This window comes from Danaus plexippus, chromosome 25 (assembly GCF_018135715.1).
Source record: "Danaus plexippus chromosome 25, MEX_DaPlex, whole genome shotgun sequence".
Taxonomy (NCBI): Eukaryota; Metazoa; Arthropoda; class Insecta; order Lepidoptera; family Nymphalidae; genus Danaus; species Danaus plexippus.
In genome coordinates this window covers 3,392,342-3,413,904 of record NC_083553.1, presented here as the reverse complement: position 1 = coordinate 3,413,904, position 21,563 = coordinate 3,392,342, and the positions used below count along the sequence as shown (strand labels likewise).

General features: G+C 30.4%; 3 protein-coding genes across 3 annotated transcripts in view; 1 reads left to right on the top strand and 2 right to left on the bottom strand.

Moving 5' to 3' along the window:
• Positions 1–21,563, top strand: part of LOC116775079 (calbindin-32) — a 64,646-nt gene that overhangs the window by 33,704 nt on the left and 9,379 nt on the right. The window contains exon 3 of the mRNA XM_032667888.2: positions 1,096–1,181. Coding sequence (XP_032523779.2) covers positions 1,096–1,181 — 86 coding nt within the window. The remainder of the gene's footprint in view (positions 1–1,095; positions 1,182–21,563) is intronic.
• On the bottom strand, positions 13,072–13,849 carry LOC116775080 (uncharacterized). The gene is made up of 2 exons (XM_032667889.2): positions 13,639–13,849; positions 13,072–13,429 (listed from the first exon to the last, which is right to left on the bottom strand). The coding sequence occupies exons 1-2, from the start codon at positions 13,761–13,763 to the stop codon at positions 13,198–13,200; spliced, it is 357 nt and encodes a 118-aa protein (XP_032523780.2). The 5' UTR covers positions 13,764–13,849; the 3' UTR covers positions 13,072–13,197.
• LOC116775081 (uncharacterized) lies at positions 17,727–19,004 on the bottom strand. Its single transcript, XM_032667890.2, has 3 exons — positions 18,895–19,004; positions 18,627–18,748; positions 17,727–18,081 (listed from the first exon to the last, which is right to left on the bottom strand). The coding sequence occupies exons 2-3, from the start codon at positions 18,746–18,748 to the stop codon at positions 17,850–17,852; spliced, it is 354 nt and encodes a 117-aa protein (XP_032523781.2). The 5' UTR covers positions 18,895–19,004; the 3' UTR covers positions 17,727–17,849.

The window sequence follows — 21,563 nt, the reverse complement described above, 5'->3', positions numbered from 1 at the left end:
CAATGAATAACTGGTAAAATTATCCTTTTAGACCGTAATAATAAACAATTATTTTAATTGAATACAAAACAATTTTCAATAAAAATGATGAATTAAAATCTAACATTGGCTGTATATATATATTTTTTTGTTTGTTTAAAACGTCAAACAAGAGTTTACTGAGTACTGACATCAACTGTCAAGTGACGTTGGAAAATATTTTGTTTTAAGATGTGGTTGTTAAAACAATCCTATCTTAAATTTTAAACCAATTATAATTTTCGTTGCGATTTCAATAAATTTTTGATCAACAGTCATATTCCTTTTTTGTTATATTAGAACAATAGTTCTAAGTAGAAAAAATCAGCTGATTAATATTTTCGTGCAGGCGTCTAGGCTATTAACTAAACGGCTAAAATAATTACATGTCTACAAGCACTTAAAGTGGTGACCTAAAAACAAAGAACTATCAATCGACGTCATTAAAGACGAGATTATAATTAGGCTATTTTCACATATACATAAGAAACAATCATAATTCGTTATATTTTGTTTTCCAAAAATTACATTTAGCATAATATATAACTTCATATTTCTCTTAAAATGCCACATATTAAAATAACTTGAAACAGATTAACGCATTCTGCCTGCATCCAGTAGCAAGTAAATTAAGGAATTGTTGGCGGTAGATCACAAATAACAAGACTAACTGACAGACACTTTCATTTCGCCTAACTTATCTGTCTGTTCTCTTGTAACGGTTCCACGGAAATAGACGATAATATGCGTACTATATAGTAAAAAAAGTGAAATCGTTCAGAAATAAATAATTTTAATTATTGTTATTTAACAATGAAATTTCTAAATTAACTAAAAAAATATACGACCATGGTGAAAAAATATGTTCACTAACTAACTACACTTGCAAGAAATTTAAATTGATTCTCTTGTATGATAATTCTCATGTCAAGCTTAGGGAGAAATATGAAACTTCATATATATATACATATATATATATATATATATATATCTTAAAAACATATCTGTTGCTGGATTAGCAGTTATTTTGAATTCTATTTATTTGTTTTATTTTATTTTAATTGTTTCTTGTTTCAGGTAACGGCTACATAGAAGGCACGGAGCTGGATGGTTTTCTAAAGGAATTCGTCTCCAGCGCCAATTTTACTGACATCAGTCCAGATGTAAGTATTCACAATAAAATAATAACAACATAATATTCATTAACTTTCGAACATTTAAATATTTCCGCGTAATGTATTTCTAAACGTTAGTCTATGTCAAATGTCACTGTCAATGGTGATGATTTCACCAAAATTATTCGAAAAACATTTTCATAAATATTTTTCTTCAAATTTATCGTTCTTTTCTTTAAATTATATTGATAATTATTAGTGAAGGTTATTTATATATAGTGTGTTTTTTTATATATAAAAAATATACGACACGACTCCAGGACGTGGATTTAGATATACGTTATTAAATAAAAATAAAAAGATATTGGTATAGTGAATAAATTCACAAAAGATTTGTATTAATAAAAACTATCCCTTTAAAGTATTACCAAATGTTAATATAATGATTAATAGAGACAAAAATAGCGGTACAATTTTTTTTTTTCATTTCTAAAATATTTCAGCCAAGGGATTAAATTCGAAACAGCTAACGATCTTTACAGCTTAACCTTTTAATCGGCTAAGCTGCTTTATCAGGCTTAAAGCATACATCAACTACGGTTCTAATTTATAAAAATTTAAAGTAAAAAAAATATTACTATATTTATGGACGTGTTTTTTGAATTTCTGGTTAATATCTTAAATATAGGATTATATGCATATAGAATATATTTTTTTTTAAGACCCTTCATAAATACTTCACAGTAATTTCACGCCTCGAAGGAAAAGTTGAACAAAACTTTTAACTTTTCAAACTGTTTGCATGTGTAATTTTAACATTCGTTCATAAAACTGGTCATTTATAAAAATGTCCTTAGATTTATCTGTTTAAAGAAATATCAAATTTTCGTTTTCCAAAGAGTCGATTTAAGGAGCCACAATCTAGCATTATAAAAATATATATACTTTTAATCACGCTTTAAACTTAAAGAACATACTCTAAAAAATATATATAAAAACTATTTTTTATTTATAACACTATAAAGGCTGACAACAGGCCATAACATGAAAAAAAAAACTTACAGAAGAACCTTAAAAAAAATGACGACGTTCAATAATGAAGTTATAAGTGACAAACATAACTTAATGTCAAAATAATATTCCTCCGGCTGTGGTATATAACTAATCAGCCAATATTTTCTTGTACTTCATTATCTCGTATTAATCAAATCTAAAATAATTTACTCTCTATACTATTGTTAATAATCGGAAACTAACTTCCTTTTAGATATATGAATCTACGATTACTCAGACGTGAGGTTCCTCTAAATTACGTTGATTGACCTCCAAAATATTAACCGAGTTAAAAAAAAATTATACGATTTTAAATACCTTTGAAGGTAGATTGGAAATTGATATTTGAGACGATTAAACTTGTCCCAAGACCAATTCGCGGGAATGTTTCCATTCTAATACTTAATTTTTTATTGTTAAAAATTCTAAATTAATTAAATTAATTACGTTGAAATCTTTGTGTATACTGCAATAATACATAATACAGTATTAATAAGTGAATTCCAACAAGAATATTATATATATAAATATAGAAGTTTTTAATAAATTTCAACACATAGGCCATTCATTCTAGCTTTTCCAGTCGGGCAGTCATTACCTACAAAAACAGCAGATATACGAAATGGCGTCGTATTAACACATATTATCTTCAGTTGTATTGGATTGTATCCAAGTAAACCCAGCTTGAGATCCAGCCCTCGGATCCTTCGTGTCTACACACGATAGTGTAACTATGACCAAAACCATCAGTGCCAAGTTCATTGTTCAACGTTTCAGTCATCCCTAACATAATATATAGATTGTAGATTATACTTATTTATACAATTGAGGACGTTTCATATTATTTATCTGTGGGATAAATTAGTGCTGAGAACTATATTAACATGTCCATACATTTATGTCACATTTCCCCCGGATGCGTTCGCATGTTTGAAATAGTTTAAGAGACAGATAAATACACATATATACCTTTTCTAGGGCTTCATTCACACTGGAATTGTGATATATATAATGTCCACGTTTTTATCAAAACCTAATTAGGAATACAGTGTGTAGAAAACGCGAAGGAGTTTGTCTAATGGATCAATAGCAATTTTTTTAAATACTCCAGTTATATTTTTCCTGCTCCTAGAATGATATAAAATACATGAATAATAATCTAAGCAACTTAGAATATAGTCGATTGTTAAAGTTAAGTGATGTTTTAAATTATTAATGAATTTAAACAGAAACCAGACAAAAGGATACACACACACACACTCACACTATATATATATTATGTGTGTGTGTGTGCGTGTGTGTGTGGTTTTGAAATCCTATTCGTCATTATGTCACAGTGATTGCTTTATTTGACACTTAGAATGTCATAGAACTGTACTGGTAAAATAAAATTAAAAACATGTTCTATTATGATAATTTTAATATATTTCACTATTTATCAATATAATAATATATCAGACATATATTGTTTGTTAATTGCTCATAACATAATGTTGCCAGTGATATAAAATAAAATGTTATATTATAAAATACATACATTAAAATCACAATGATATTAATTATAAAAGAAAACAATCATTGATTAAAATTACATATTCTAATATATATATAGAGAGAGAGCTGTATCGCGAAATAAAAGGTCAAGTGACCCAGCCCGTATCATAACACTATAGATTAAAGGGCGTTTGTAACCAAATGCATCAGTGTTACTTATTACAACATTACTTACTTACTAATAAAATTTTCACTGAACTTCTTCAAACAGATCGTACTCACAGTGACACTGAATTTTTATTAATAACACAAACACATAATATATAACTCGTTTAGTCTTTATCAACGCAAATGCCATTGATTTTGACCTTGCCAGTGGGACAACCGTCGCCAGTGAACGTCGCGAGAGGTACCACTTCGAACGTTGAATTCGGCTCCATTACTTTAGTTTCATTAATCTTCAATCCATCCAAATTCACACCATCCCGGTTCTGTATAGCGTCCAGATCATTTCGTTGTTCGTTCGCCACAGCGTAAGTTACAATCATCATAAATACAAGTATGTGTGCCCGCATTGCAAGACTCTATGTCATAACCTGTCAAGATTTCCATCGATATTCTTACTCCGAGTTAGTAACACTACAGACGCATTAACAGTAACTCATATATAAATCAAACTATATATAGTATTAACGTGGGTTGTTCATTGAAAAACGGGAAACATCTCGTATGTTGTGTAATACGAACTCGTTATAAGCACACAGATTCATGTTAAACAATTTGTTATCTGAACGTTGGTGCAATTAAATTTTAATTACTTAGTTAATACAATGTTTACGTCTCATTTGTTTCTCGATGATTTATACAATATTAAAAATAACAAGAACTCTAAAACTGTACCTGGATACTTATTTTTACAAGTTAAATAAACTTGTGGTTAGTGGTGTAACAGAATAAGTTATAATTGAGGAAGTAACAAAGTTAAGATAAAGATCCAACGAGAAGATTGCTGTTAACGACCTCGTAATAACAAAAAATATGCAATTTTAAAAACATGATTATCTCCATTACAGTAAACAGCAGTCACAATAAAATGACTCATGTACACACTTGTACAATAATAAATTAACAATGGAAAAATATTATAAAAATAAATTGAAATAATACTAAGCTTATATGTCTTAATATTCAATATAAATTTTAAAACTTAACTAGTTGTCAATTTAATAATTTCTTAGTCCGCATACGCACACACCCCTAGCACTTTAACTTTTCCTGTCGGACATCCATTGCCGGCGAATGAAGAGAAAGAATCATCTTCGTAATTGGGGCTTGAATGTTCTGGCGTTACCGTGTTCACTTCCAGCACTAAATCAGCTTCATTGTAAGTTCTTCCGTCCGAAATGTTTTGTTTCCCCGGCGGTAATGCTGCACTGGTTGCGACCAATAAAAAAAGTATGTATACCTCCATCGTGTAAGGCTGAATGATTAAAACGTTTGTCTATTTGTAGATTTTAAAATGTTAGCTGGCGTTTAGTTTTTGCAATGGACAAATCCATTACACGTTTAAATATTTAAAGCATGTGCATATTTGCTTTCTTAAAAACCGGATAAGATTAATTGAGGTACGACAATGAACTGATATTTATATGATGTGTGCAATTATTATTAGTTCGGATATTCCGAGCTGTTGTTTATAAATAGAGTTTTAAGAATTTATTGTTTACAATTTAAAAAAAAAACCAAGGAAAGATATCGACGATTGATAAGAACGTAATTATTAGGTACATTAACACATATTATATAATGTCTTTTTAATTCTACGTAAACAAAAATTGTTTCAAAAGCATCTCTGATTTAAAACAGTAAAATGTGGATAAAAATATATCCTTATTACGTGATACTGGAATGTTACAGAGATCTCATTAAATGACACAGAGTATAAATATCTTACACGAGGCTGAATAGATTGTAGTGGATACGAAGTTATAAATTTGTAATACAATATAACAAAGAGTTTCATAAATTTAATTAACCTCTTTGTTGAAACAGTCAAAAACGAATTATAGAGACAGCTAACATTTATACCGATGTTATTAAAAACGTTTGCATATATATATATTAAGCTCTCCTTTATCTTTGAGGAAAAATACACATAATGTATTTAATAAGTAAAGTTATCTTATTTAATTATCATAATAAAAAATATAAAAATTTCTACGAAATATATTGTATGCAACGATTGTTATCTACAAATCTCTATATTTTTTTTTATTAAAAAGTAAATTAAATTATTTGTTTCTTGTATTAAGCTAAAATCTATTATTTATTAATTGTAAATTAAAATTATGTTACCTTAAAAATATATATTTTAAAATCAAAGTAATTCAACACTACTTATATAGAGATATATTATTATAATTTAAAGTATCTCAAAGGGGGTAGTAATGAAAATACGAAGAATATTCCTTAAAATAGTTTCCTTTGATTTAAAACAGTTCTCTTATTTAAATAAATACGTTGTTACGAAAATCGTATTCATTATATGTATCAGACAATTTTAAGCCTTACGCAAAAATTACTGCAAGGATCTCAATTAAATTTTACCATAAGTCATACACAAGACTAACGAATTGTCTATAACTCATCTTCCGTGTTATGCTGGAGGGACTTTCAGGTGTACAAGTTTTTCTTTCTGAACCCCATTTCGAAAGCAAGGTCAAAAATCGCCAAGCCACTACGGGTGCAAGCGCAATGTTGTTCCGCGGCCTGGCTCGGAGCAAGAGAAAGTATGGGGGGTTTTCAGTCAGTAGGAGTCTGACACTCCCTACCCCAACCAGGGCTAGAGGGGTCATTTGATGTTTTCCCCCCTCCACCAAAAAAGGGCAACAGCTAGTTTAAGCTACTTGGAAAAAATGCATATCGCCAAACGAAAAAATATTGGCGGTAAATAGTTAAGTTGAACATTCAATAACTTATACATTTGTATTGATATAATACATAATGTATGATGGAATCCTAAATACATATTTGTTGTCTGGTGTATTTCTACAAGAGATATTCTCGTTTTTAGAGTTCCGTAAATCATTTAAAAAACGGTATACTCGGAGATATATTATACCAATTTACCCATCTATTCAATGGTGAAAAAACTCAGTCTTAAAATAGCGTAAATGTTACATTTTTAATCAAAATCTATAGATAATATATATTTTGATTGAAAATCACACTTCCAAATCAATCAATACTAAAGAGGAGATTATTCATGCTTTATAAAATTTGCAGATTTTGATATTGACGTGAAAATCGAAGCTTTTTGGAATTTCCCTTGTAACTGGAGTAAGGATTTCATTACTCAACAAGATGTGATATGAAGCTAAAATCAAAAACGCTAGATTTGCAGTGACATTAACTATTTCGTATCTCGTCAGCCGACCACGTCTCGAGTTTACGTATGCGGAAAACTGTTTGTTTTTTTTTATGGCAAACTTAATTGCATTCTTGAGTATACTCACAGCAAGTTCATACGCAACGCGCTGTACTCGCATAAAAAACATTTCCAGTTTGTCATTATTATTTTCAAAGTTATATTAATAACGTGTATAAATAAATAAGAAACGTGAAATTTTTCGTATGTAGTGTGGACATGCCGACTCAAAGTAAGCTAATATATATATATATTTGCGCTAATTTAAATTTGATACATTTATAATATTTATGATAGTTATACTCGTATATTGCTTTTCCGTAATCAATGTTCAATATATTTTATCGTGTGTACGTTTTTTACGCTTTATCTCAATAACTAAAGCTTCTACGAACTATGTGAATGCGTAATATTTACATTTTTAATTAATAAAGACACGTATATCGTAGTTTTTAAATAATAAAATCCGCGTAGTAAATCCGAATAATACTAGTTTCATTTACACGTATATCGTATTTTTAAACAACATTTAAATAAAACTAATATTTTCGGATATACTGTCCGTTTCTTATTATTGTTAACAACATACTCCCGACGTCTCGGTCACTTCACAGCGCCCGTGATCACGGCCACGCAAATTTTTTTTTATATGAATACTCGCGAAAGTCTTAGGTCTCATTAAATTTAATCGTTTTAATATTATCGATACCATCACTGATCGAAATCTTATTGGGATAAGACTTATCTATTACATGTAATAAAATCGTTCACGGGGTCAATTCTGTACATTGGAAATAAATGAGAATAAATCCCGATAGGAGTATCCCTAGAAGAAACAGATGAGAAGAATAAGATTTTTGAAATTTTTGTCTGTCTGTCTGTTATACACTTATAACTTAAAAACTACTGGATAGATTTCAATAAAATTTTAATTTAAAATTTACTTGCATTGAACACTTAATGGGTTTAATAATGTGGTATTTAATTAATGTACTAATTACCGAGGGGCAAACCTTGTCTTGTGTCGGTGTAGATCTGCTTACGCCCTGTTTTTCTCGTTGACAGTTACATGTAGCTTTATCTCGAGTGAGCAATGCAAGAAGCCTTTTTATACTCGCTGAAACTGCTAATACGACTTCTAACATTGTTTATGAAGAAATTTTGTAGTAAGGTACTTTGTCTACGCGAACAGAGTCGCGGGTAGAGCTGGTCATATAACTATATCGATTAAATTATTAAATTTCCACTTTTAAGAAATTAATCTAATAGTATTTTTTAACAATTAAATACAATATTAAACATGTAATATTATTTTTCGCATAACATTTAATATCTAATCAATAGTTAATAAATATTTTTAATCTATAAAAACTTTATTAAAAATTAAGACCGTCAAACTGTGATCAATCTCTTTTTAAGATCCAAAATCAGAATACACATTTTTAAAGAATCGGCAAGAGCCACATCACTATTGCAATCATTTTCAAATTACTGTAACAATATATATATATATATATATATATATGATTTATAATAAAATAATGTTTTGTGCAAACACTATGTCAATGGTAATTAAATATTTTATGTTTAGATATATGAAGTATAATATGTAAATGCCTGTTGCTGTCTGATTATATCAACAGAGTTGAAAACGATATCGCTCAACAATACAAGTGCAATTAGTAAAAAGCAATTATTATCTAAATTCTTATTACAATATTTATACTTATCTGTGTAATGTGAGTGAATTCAAGTCTGCACTCTAGTGAATAAAATGCTAAGATGTTTAACAGATAAATGCTTTTGAAATAAACTTGTTATTGGAGTTGATTATAGAGGTCTATAGAGGCTATTAGGAATAGGTTCCAGAGGTCAAACAAACGATGAAATTGTATTAATCTAATGATATTACAATTATTTTAAATAAAAGAAACTATAATGAAAATTTCATCGATTCCAGCAGGATTGAACCTGTATTATCCGGAAAATAGCGTCCCAAATGCTGTGCCAACTATGCTATCGTGTCTCTCTCATTCTATATTTAATTATTTAAATTTTAATTTATTATTATACACGAATCGACTATTGGATTTTATTCTTAAATTTGAACTATCATAACTGTAGTTTGATATGAATAGATTAAATAATTTTCCTCTTAAAATTTTGCATATTTTTTATTTACCTAATACCAACATTGTTGAGCGAAGACATTTGTTTGCGCGGACATAATCAAATTCAAACAGCCAAAGCAAATTTATTTTATCTTTTACAAGCGACCTTTTTACAAACTCATATTTTTTTAATGTTTTTCAAAATGATTTAATCACAAGCTTTAAGGTAAATTAATAAGTTTTGAAAATATATATACTATATGTTATTTAATTTTAACACATTTTGATATATGTATCCCATCATATATTTATTTTTTTACAATAAACGGAAACTGTAATTAAGCAATATCCTTTGTGTAAATATTATCATGCATATGTATATGAATATACAATATCCTACCTAATTATTTCGTTGAATGATTTGGTGATGGAAAATTATGTTAATATTCTTACAGATCTAAAACGTATTGAATATTTTTTAGGTAAACCGTATATATTGTTGACAAACCAATCACTGAAAATAAATACATATTTTTTTGTAAATAAAAGATTATTTTAAAGAAATCATAGACGATAAAAAAAAATAAACAATTTTATTTCACTTCAACAGCTATCAGACCTTTATCGTTGTTTTCAAACACCAAATAAATTAAAATATTAATGAAAAATTTTTCAACATCACTCACAATGTCTAGTCAACTGTAGCACAAACGCCGTGGACTTTAACCTTTCCCGTAGGACAGCCGTCACCAGAGAAGGCGGTTCCGAAACCGTGATCTGGTATATCGTTCAATTTCCCTGTGGCATTCACATCAATGTGTATTCCAGTGTCGTTTCTAACATCATCCCCTCTGAAGACAATCCCGGTTTCGTTAGCAGGAACGTTTTGTTTCTCGTTCGGCGTAGCGAGAGTCGCAGCAATCAACACGACAGCTATGTACGCCTCCATGGTCGATGACGAAATGTGATATTATATTTCGTGCAACCAGCGAAGTGTTAACTAATTTTTATTACGCAAATATCTGTTCAAACAAACCACGGTGTGGTATGAATTACTTGCAAGGATTTATCCTTATGTGGACTATATTTTATAGGAAAAAAAAACATTTCGTAATGATTAAAAACATTTTTGTAATAGTAGAAACACTTTGAACTAAATGACGTCTGTGTCGGAGATGTGATAATTTTGATATAATCAATTACGAGGAACGTGCACGTTTGGATGTTTATGTCAGTGTAAAACTTAACATGCATTATATATAAGATAACATTAATTAATCAATGAATGCACAGATGCCATGTATTTTAGCAAATCCAGTGGCGCATTTGTTTCCAATCATAAACGCAGCTTCAACTATGCTCTGGCCCTCCCTGCTGTAATCTTTGGCACCGTATTTGACTGTTGAGTTTTTATCACTTTTTTTGTGACCACTCACATTTCTAGCACCATCACTGTCTGTATCACCATCTTCGAGACCACGATGACCTTGGTGTAGCCTTCCAGCACTTATATCCCTCGCATCAACCGATTTTGGGATCAGAATCTGTATCGAAATCGTCACAGCGAAGACCACATGCCACTTCATTGTTCTATAAAACGTGATTCCTTTCTGCGCCAAATTTGTTGTTATAAACATCCCTTGTTTATTATGTCATTAACGTCCCGAGATAAATAGTTGTCTAATCAATGTGTGTTTAATAGAAAAAAAAATACCACAAAATTATTTCAATTGAATGGTATAAAGTTGAAAGAGAAGTTTGCATAGCCATGTACATTTGTTTGCATAACACTCACTGAAGTTAGTTTCGCGTTTTACAATATGCACACACAACAGTCGAGTTAAAAACGCCTTTTACACACAAATTTGGGGAGATTTTAGGAAAGATCTTCATCAAAAACTTCCAAGGAGCATATATAATCAACAGAATATAGCATTATGGTGTAAATCAGTCCGCTTCCGCACATACTCCATTAATTTTGACGAACCCAGTCGCGCATCTGTCACCGGCGAAGGCCGCGAACGATGCCAGAGGCACAGGCTTAGTGCTTCCACGATTCTTCTTACCTAAATCTTTACCACGACTCTCAATTGTTACGATAACACTTCTACCTTTGTTTGTCCTTCCGTGTGAATGCCTGCGCCTCAAGCGGATTTCTTGCCAGAATCTCGTGTAAAGTTTAAAGAATTCCGAATATTTATATCTAATATATATATCATTATCTTCTTCCAGATGTACTAACGTAAATTTTATTAGGAACAGAATTATAACTAAAATGTCCCTCCTCATTGTCGATTGTCTGTATTCTGAGCATGATCTATTTGACATGATAACAACATAATTAAATAACAGGACTCCATTAAGAACAATTAACTTTACACTTATTAGATCATTACTTAATCATTTTAAAATTTTATATACAATTAAGGAAATGCTCTCCGTTTCATCGCTATTAAATAATTGAATTACTTGTTTTAGCTTTAAAAACTTTTTTTTAATAATACTATTATATAATAAAGCAAAGACTTAAAAAAGTTTCTACATATTCAATGTAGAGGAGAATTGGATTTCGTCGTAATTTTTATAGAAATTGAACTTCGTGGCATCAAATAAGAAACAAATAAGCTATTCTAGGTTCCCTGAACAAAATATATATATGTATATATGTGATACCGTGGGAACTACGCGGGATTCCTGGTTAATTTAAACGCTATGTGTTATTCTGTTATATAAGCTATAATATTGAAAAGTTTCATCACAATCCATTCAGTATTTTTTGTGTTAACGAGCAACAAACATACATACAAACAATCTTTTTTATTCATAATATTTGTACGATCACTCTATTGATATTAGTAACGTCTTCAAACAACAGAACAATCTTAATTGATTTTCATATGTAGGTAATGTGTCAAACACAAGCAATATCTCACATTTATGATTTAAGTATAGATATTCTATATTGAAATACATATATAAAAAAAAAAAATTATTAATTGAAACTAGTTACAGTATATATTGTATGTTTGTTCGCTTATTATTATATATTCTATGAGTTTTTTTTTTTTTACAAAACCCGGTGAGTAGTTTTTGTGTGACAGACAGTAAATATACATGCAAAAATGCACAAACCTTGTATCACTTTGGATCATATCGATAAAGACTGTTTAATAGAATTAATAAAAAGCCTAGCCCTAGTACGTGTTGATGCGTACATTCAGCTTCATAACCAACAATTAATATGTTTTTCATTCGAATAAATACGATGCGAGCTAGTACTAAGGGTAAGTATATTTATTAAGTTTGGTGTTTTGCAATGCTTGCGTTTCCACCATATTGCTATGACAGCAAGTAAGTTATGTTCTTCCATAACCAACTTAAATAAAGTTGTATTCCATATTTGAATTTTATATTTTTTTTATGGTTTAAAGCTCTGGACAACTAAAGTAAGTATATAATATAGTATTTACTATTTAAACTAAACCTCATGATTTTTTTTATTATATAGAAACTACACATTAGGTTTATTCGAAATTCACATTATTAGTTGCAGCAGTGAAATGTATTCAAATGTTGCCCTCCTTAAAAAAAAAAAAAAAAAAAAAAAAACAATTAAATAATCAATAATAATAATTAAAGATATACTTGTCACTTTTGACAGATCAACAAGAAAACGCCTTTTATACTATTTGCGGAACATTTTTTCGTTGTAGCTGCACGTTCTGTATTTATATATTTAATTAATGTATCAGTAATTTTAATTTAATTAATGTAAAATTATCCTTTCTATAGAAAAAATGTTAAATACAAACGGATGTAAATGTCTAATAAGAAGACCAAAAATTTGCAACAACATTAATTATATTTATTTACTTAGAAATTACTAGTTTACATAAAGTATTAATTTCCTTCACTTGGCTTCAATATGACATGATTATATATATTTTTAGCATACATTAGGTAATTCTTACTTCTCAATCTACCGTCCCCACACGTCAATCTGATAGTAATATCCGCCTCCTCTAGCGGATTGTATTCTAACAGTGACGTTATTGTATCCGATCCCTCCCCTCAGTATCCAGGCGTTGGCGTACTGAGTATAACCAACCTCGTTGACGTAAACCCCCGAGATCCTGGTGGAGTAACTGCCTCGGTACACGTAGTCCTGATATTGAATGGCATTAGGACGAGCTGGCTGATAAATATAGGTTCTAGAATGATAATTGTACAGAAAATATTAGGACACTGACACACAGTACTACAACCATTCAAGTCAAGACTCAAGAGACTTTCAGTGCCAATCAAGTAATGCTTCATTAGATACGATATCGACTGAGCGAAAAAGGACGCTTGGATTTTGTGCATTCATATAAAATATTGTGTCAGAGAGATGTAGAGTGATACTTGTATAGTACATTACCTTTGTAGTAAAAGATCGTTAGGAGAGACAAAACCGATGTTTAGATTTGTCCGAGTCGTGTTTGTAGTCTTTATAACGGCACCATTAACAGCGAACGCAAATAAAATAAACAAAAAAATCTTCATCTCAAATAATTTTTTTATTTATATTGTAGTAAATAAACTATGTAATTTCTATTGTGGCTTCTGATGTACTGATTTTAAAATTCTAGATAGTTTTAAGAACCAATATCTCAAGGTGTTCGGTTACCTTGTTTTTGATAAGACATCTCTTATCAGTGATTCACTGTGATAGATAAATGATGTTAAAAATAAACATAGCATTCATATATATTTATTAGAAAAAAAATATTTCACGGAAAGGTAATATCATTCACAAATATTTATTGTATTTTCTCATAATGATATTTTGTTTTGGGCTGCTGTATTCCTACTTATAATATCCGGTTTATTCTATTTATAAAGAGAACAAAGAAAAATCTACAATGACAGATAAACAGGTGATATTCGCGTTTTCAATGCGAGATAATTTTGAATATGTTTTAAAAGAGAGCCCTAAACGAACTCTAAACAAACTAATTAAATTTCGCATGTTTTAAAGTAACGTGTCTGAAATGAAAACAGTAGCACATATCGACACTATTTTCAACCTACCAACCATAGATTTTATGCATAATTTAATTCAAAATCTAAGAAAAGTAATAAAAAATCTCAAAAGATATTTGTACGTCGACGTCCGGACCAAAAATATATTTATATACATGAATTTTAAAGCACTTTGTGCTAATAAAGCATATTGTTTCTTGAGAAACCAACATCTCCAAAGACCATGCTATTAAGGCCAATAAGTTTTACGAGCTCACTAACGAACTCACTAGGAATACGTTCGTCGTAAATTTGTACGCGATAGAAGCGGGAGCGAGAGGTATAACAGGTTAGTCTCTCTACAACCTACTAAAAGACTTGGGCCTGTCAACAACTAACATCAGTTCGTTCTTGGAACGTGCGTCGAAGGCAGCCCTAGTAGGTTCGTTTCAAATTTGGTTAGGTAGAGAGAGGAGCTTGGACGGTCAAAATGGAGATGAGCGTGTAACGCGCACGGTGAATCCATGGACTGCTGAGAAGTTTCGTCTATCAACAAGTCTATCTACAATTAATTACGCAAGTTTTAATTCAATTCTATTGTTTATTGAAACTTATATCAGACAATGTACTTTGTTTCATGAAGAAATTTTGTTCATACATATATATTCTTTGTCACAAAATTGCAATGTAAATAAACACAGTATAGTAGGTGAAGGTTGTGTGACTTCTGGTTAAAGACATTTCAATTATAAAAAACAAAATAATAGTAAAATAAATTTACTTTATCGATTTATTTGGCTGATAGAGTATTTATACAGCTGTTAAGAAACCGATGTTCTCACACAAACCAAGCGGAAACTTATAATCAACATAACTCTCTGAATCTATAAATTATTACCCAGCTAACAACCCGAGGGATTAAGGAACTAACTAACTTTTAAGTCATTACATTTTGTATATATACAGTGGATCCCCGGTAGTCCGACAAATATATTGAAAGACAGAGGTGAACTATCGAATTTGTCGGATTTTAGAGCACTGCGTAAGACCCCCATAGTCCAATATTTTTTACAAAAGAGACCTTGTAATCCGAATTACAGGCCCAATGATAAGATTACAAATTATACTTCGTTATGGATGTCAAAATTTGGTAAATTAAACAACACAATAGAAAGATTACGTTTTATTATATAAGTCCAGTCATTAATGCTATACAATTTGCAAAAAAATATGCAAAAACGTAACATTAGGAAATAATTGTGTACAAACAAATGTACATGTACTAAAATAAACAAACTTTATGATTTAATCAATTTACGAAGCATGAAAATATTCGTAATGTTTTTTTTTTTTGTTTCACATTGTTAATTAAAGCTCTGTCCCTCAGTCTTCTTAAAAATAGCAGTTCGTTGTAGTATGCATGATTTTCTTCAGCCCATTCCAAACCCAACTCGGAGCCGGTAATTGCATCTTCTGTTTTCACTTGCGGAGTAGTTGCAATTACTTCGTCGTCACCTTCCTGATTTATTGTTGTATAACTAGAAATCTCTTTTTTAATCTCTTCGCCAGACATTTCATGAAAAATATTTTTCTTATTATCCATTCCAATTGCACCAGGTTTCCAAATCTTCAGGACTTATTTGTGGTTAGCAGCAATTTGTTCTATTATAGTATCGCTGGTGGAAGTGGCGACTATATCTGGCCATAACTTTTTCCAAAATGAGGCAATAGGTGATGAAGGTAATGCTTTCCACGATTGACAAAGAGCAAGATGGTTCTTTTGGTTCTTCAAGTCTTTCATATTCAATTCCTTTAAAGTTTTTTCTATTGGCTGGTCTTTTGATACGGCTTTTAGAAGTAGGTTTTTCTTATAATATTGTTTTACAAACCGAATGATATACTGATCCATGGTTAGAATCAGTGCACCGCAGTGTGGCGGAAGAAACATCACAATGATGCATTTATCCTCAGTTGTCAATTCTTCTTCAGAGCGGGAGCGGGAGCGTTATCAAGAAGAAATCACGCTTTTTGAGGTAAATTATGATCTTTCAAACATTTTCTAACTTCTGGTACGAAGCATTCATCAATCAAACCGCTGTTTGAAAGGATCTTTTGTTATTCACGCACTTTCTTATACTATGTATATTTAATAAATGTTTTTAAATGCAAGTGGTTTATTAGATTTTGCAACGATCACCATCTTTAGCGTGTGTGTGTCTGTAGCGTTAGTACATGGTAGTATGGTGACACGTTTTGTTAGGTAGCACACGCCAAAAAAGCCCTGATTCGTCCGCATTCTACACTTGTGATGTTAAGATCTAAATCTTTCACCTTTGGAAAAATCTCAATGTAAATGGCTCTCTGCGGTTAGTATCATCAGAAAGTTTCTAACCTGTAATAGTCATTAAACGAATGCCATGACGACTTTTGAAACGACCTAGCCATCCCCTGCTAACCAAAAAAATCATCTTTTTTTTATTATTTCCCTATAAAAATATTTAGCTTTCATGGCCTATATGGGTCCCGAAATGGGCGCATGCCTATTTCTGTACGGAAGAAACAAAGTGCGTACAAGTTGTAACTTGTTAAATCTTGAATTAGCGAATACATGTACATATGTTATAGACGATATCGGATTATAGGGAGTGCTGGATTACCGGGGCTCCACTGTATATATATTCTATTCTACGCATAAATCAAGGATAAAAACACAACGAATACTTTGAAATAATGCAAACAAAATATATCTGTGGACATGTTGCTGGTAAAACCCGACACATGTTTTTTGTAACATCAAATCTGCTAATTGACTCTAACAAGTTTGTACATAGCTGGATTTGTTTATACCTATATTTGTATCCATTTATTAACAAAAAAAAGTTTACTGCATTCGTAAGATAATTTCGTAAATTTTAAGGACTAATTTCGTAAATTTTAACGAATTCTAGACATTAAAAATGTTCTTATCTCATTAACGTACATTATTGAATAAACAATACGACATATGTCCAATAAATTCCGTATTTTTGCCTATCATTGGTGTGAAAATTTCCACAAATTTTCCTTAATAAGATAAAGAATCTTAAAAAAATTATTAATATCACTTGGGAAAGTCGAAAGTTATGAGGTAACAAAAACATAAAAAGAAATACAGACGAATTGAGTACCTCCTCATTTTGAAGTCGGTTAAAAATGCAAATGGGTCATTACAATACTACCTAAAAACTTTGACCTCACATTTTTGTAGCCGGTCAAAATAAAATTAACCTTAAAGGTAGTTTTTTAACATTCAGATATATATATATATTTAATATATTTGTTCAATTTAATGTATTTCCAATATCACTGGAGCTGTCGATAAAAACAACAGATTTTTTTTCTTTCGGTTTATTTTTTTTTTTTTTCTAAAAGAAACGCATCTTTTAAAATATTGACACTAACAGCTATGTATAATCATATATTTTCAACAATATGATCGACAAAAGAAAATAAAACATACACGATCTTGAACATAATATAATCAGAAAATTCACAAAAAAAAATATTATTTCAAATTGCCAGAACCAAAAAAAAAATCTTAATTTAAATCACAGACAACACCATAAATATTAAACCTTACTTCTCAATCTACCGTCCCCACACGTCTATCTGATAGTAATATCCGCTTCCTCTAGCGGATTGTATTCTAACAGTCACGTTATTGTATCCGATCCCTCCCCTCAGTATCCAGGCGTTGGCGTACTGAGTATAACCAACCTCGTTGACGTAAACCCCTGAGATCCTGGTGGAGTAACCGCCTCGGAACACGTAGTCCTGATATTGAATCGCATTCGGACGAGCTGGCTGATAAATTTGACTCCTAAAAATATATATTTATGTTGCTTGTTAATATTTTAATAAACCTTGTGAAAACCACAGAGACTATATTGCTATCTTTTAAGCAAATATTTTTTTTATATCTAGATAAAATGTTCACTTATTTAACTTAAGTTACGGACGCTAGCAGTATTTCAACAAACCAAGTGGGACAGGCAAATATTGGCAGCTCGGACCGTATAGTACCCAAACAATACATAGTAACAACAATATTTTGTAACAAAACATTACTCAGACAAACATACACATATATCATCATTATAAGAAGTCGCCGACCTATGTCTCGTTAACAAGCAATAAATTCTGTACAAAATTTTTCATTAATTTGTAAATAAAAGTCAATAATTCATTCAAAAAATCCTAGAAAATAAACTAGTTGTGGTAAAATTGGTTTTATAATAAATAAAACCAATAATATTGAAAGCAAATAACTGTCCATCAACAAATATATCTCTTTACAAGCGGTGCGCTAAGGTTAGACAGGTCCGTGCTAAAAAGCGCACAGTCTGAAATCATTAAGCTAATCACCTCTGCAACAATCGATCGTATGGCCTCACAGAGCCAATGTTGAGATCAGACCTGGCACCGCTTCTGATTTCAGCAGATTGAACTGCTAAAACCACAATAAACATCGCCAGAACCGATTTCATCTGAAAAACATAACATTAACTAGTTTTCTGAAACCTATCTGAGGCAATCAGGAGAGTGAGTACGGTCAAAAATTATTTTAATCTAACATTTTAATTAATTTATTCATATAACAATAATTTATGTATGATTAATATAAAAAAATTACCTTCTATTTCCTTTGTCTTCGCCGCTTCTTTGATGGCTTGATGTAAACAATGTGTATTGTGTGGTACGACACTTATATGCGTCTGTTCTTGATATCCTGAATTATCTCTTATCAATGACTCATTTCTATGAAATTTAAGATAACATAAACCATGCAAAGTAACAGAAGCTGTTGGATAAAATAACATTTACTTAATGTACTATTCATATTATAATAATTCAATCGCTATAAATACAATTAAATAAAAAAAAAAATCTTGTGTACGATGAAAAGAAAGTCACTTTCACAGATACCAAACGATGAAAAGAAAGTCACTTTCACAGATACCAAAGTCCATAAATTGATTTAAAAAAAAAACTTTTTTAATGCCGAAATCTTATTATTTATTTCGTCTGTATATTTAATAACATACTTACGTACTTCATAACTTGATAATATGTAGTTTTGCAGTGATATAAAACAATGTTTTAAAATCAGGTTCAGTAATGACAGCTGACTCTGAAAATATTTCGTAATACGTAAACACCCTACCCTTATATACAGGGTGAGCAACGTAGCGATAAAACATTTTAATCGCTTGTATATATAAAGATTAGTAAACGGTTCGTGTCTCATATTTTAAATAGTCACAATTAACCTCACACTATGAATTTCAATAGTTAATTACTTAGTTTAATAATCTGAAAGACCACAAGGATAATTACTTTTACTTACATCAGTACCTGAACCAATCGATTGTATTGACAAGAACGTCTCAAGTCCATTATAAATAAATATAATTGTACTAATCGTGAGTAATATTCATTGAGAGTGTTGTAATTTACAGCCACAATAGGAATGTATATAATAAAGTTATCATTTATTGCAATAATATATATAAATACAGAATCTAATATAGGTGCTTTATATGGTAATATCCCGTTGTATAATTCCCGAAAGCCATAAACGTGAGTGTCAAGCCCTGGCTGGTAGCCAACGATCGTGTATTGGGAAAATGTCAAACCATTTGTTTTATCCGGAAATCTACACGTTTCGACCAAATTCTAGTATTCTGTTGCTGTAAGTTAGTGCACTTATTCAGGTTCAAAGATCTTAATTTACCTTTCATAAGCTACAAGCTACTTTGAGGTAATTCATTGGATAATACTTTTTAGGTGCGAACAACAGAGAAACAAAAATGTTATTGTATCTTTCTTACTCGATCTTTAAAAAAAATAATTTAATTTCTTATTAAACTTGTTAGAATGGAGACAATTTAGAGAATCACAAAACATTATAGCATAGAAATTTAAGATAAACCGAAATTAATATAAGACCTTTATTTAAAACCTCTTTGGACATGTTGTAAAATAAAAACATTATAATTTTAAAACGGACGAAAAATGTATCTCATTTTATGGAAACGATGGTTGAAACTTGAGCTTTCCTTTAATAAAAGGAATTTATTTCCTTTTATTAAAGAAAGTTTTATTACAATGGCCCGACTTGGCATGGCCTCTAAATTACCTTTTGGGCAATAAATACAGCAACTTCCACATCGTTTTCAAGTTTCAACCATTCGGCTGGATATATGAATCTGTCCCAAATTTCCGACATTATTTTTAAAGATAACCATTTCAACTGGCAGAACTTAGTACCATTGTGAAAAATAAGGGGTTTTTTATATAAGAGAGGTTTATTATCAAATGTTGCTGTGACTCGTGTTCTGGCAAATCGCCAAATCTTTTGGATACCAAATGTTTCATAATATGAATAAGCAAGACAGATTATTTCGGTTTGGACGTAACCTGGCTTTAATAAATAAAACAAATCTGAACATTCTTCAATGGTAAATGATAGATAACTATAAAGGTTTTGTCATCTACATATTGTAAAGATAAACCTCATATAAAACCTTCTTTTTACATTATTCAAATGTTAGCTATGAAATACAATAAAAACTGGCTTCAACCTACCATGATTATAGATTCTAAGCACGTACATATGTATTTGGTTAGTCGTACCGAATGACGCTAAAACCATCAATGAGCTCAAAAATAAGAAGGTAAAACTAATTCATCGTGAACAATAGTCATTCTTTAATGTTGTTAAAAAGTAATAGAATATAAGTAACAAAATACATATTGGCGCCATCTATGGGAATGTTTGTGTCAACATAATGTGTTTTGTTTTTATCTGTGGTTTCATTGTAATAGTAAAAAATAATAATAAAAAAAATCAGTCTGTTGCGAAACTCCACACGTTTTTTAATCCTAATAAATTTAACGTCTGAATGTAAACAAAAGTATATTAATTACAAAAGTCTCCGTCCATAAATCAATAGACGAGACAAAAATACAGACAAAACAAATAAATCTTTTGGAAACTATGTGTCATATATTACATCGAATTAAACCTTACCTCCAAAAGTCTATAGTTGGCTGTATTCCAACACTAGATCCGGATGGCATGACATATTACTAAATTTATGATATTATCTCTGCTCGAATTACGTAAACAACTGTCTACGATCATCTGTATTTACGATCAGAACTAATTATTGGATTGAGTGTTATAATTTTAGTCGTGGCTTATAAAACAGATTATCAAATAGTTGACATATTGGATTCTGATTATAGGAACTATATAGAATCCTTTTTATAATGACACAGTTATGTCTTTTCTGGATT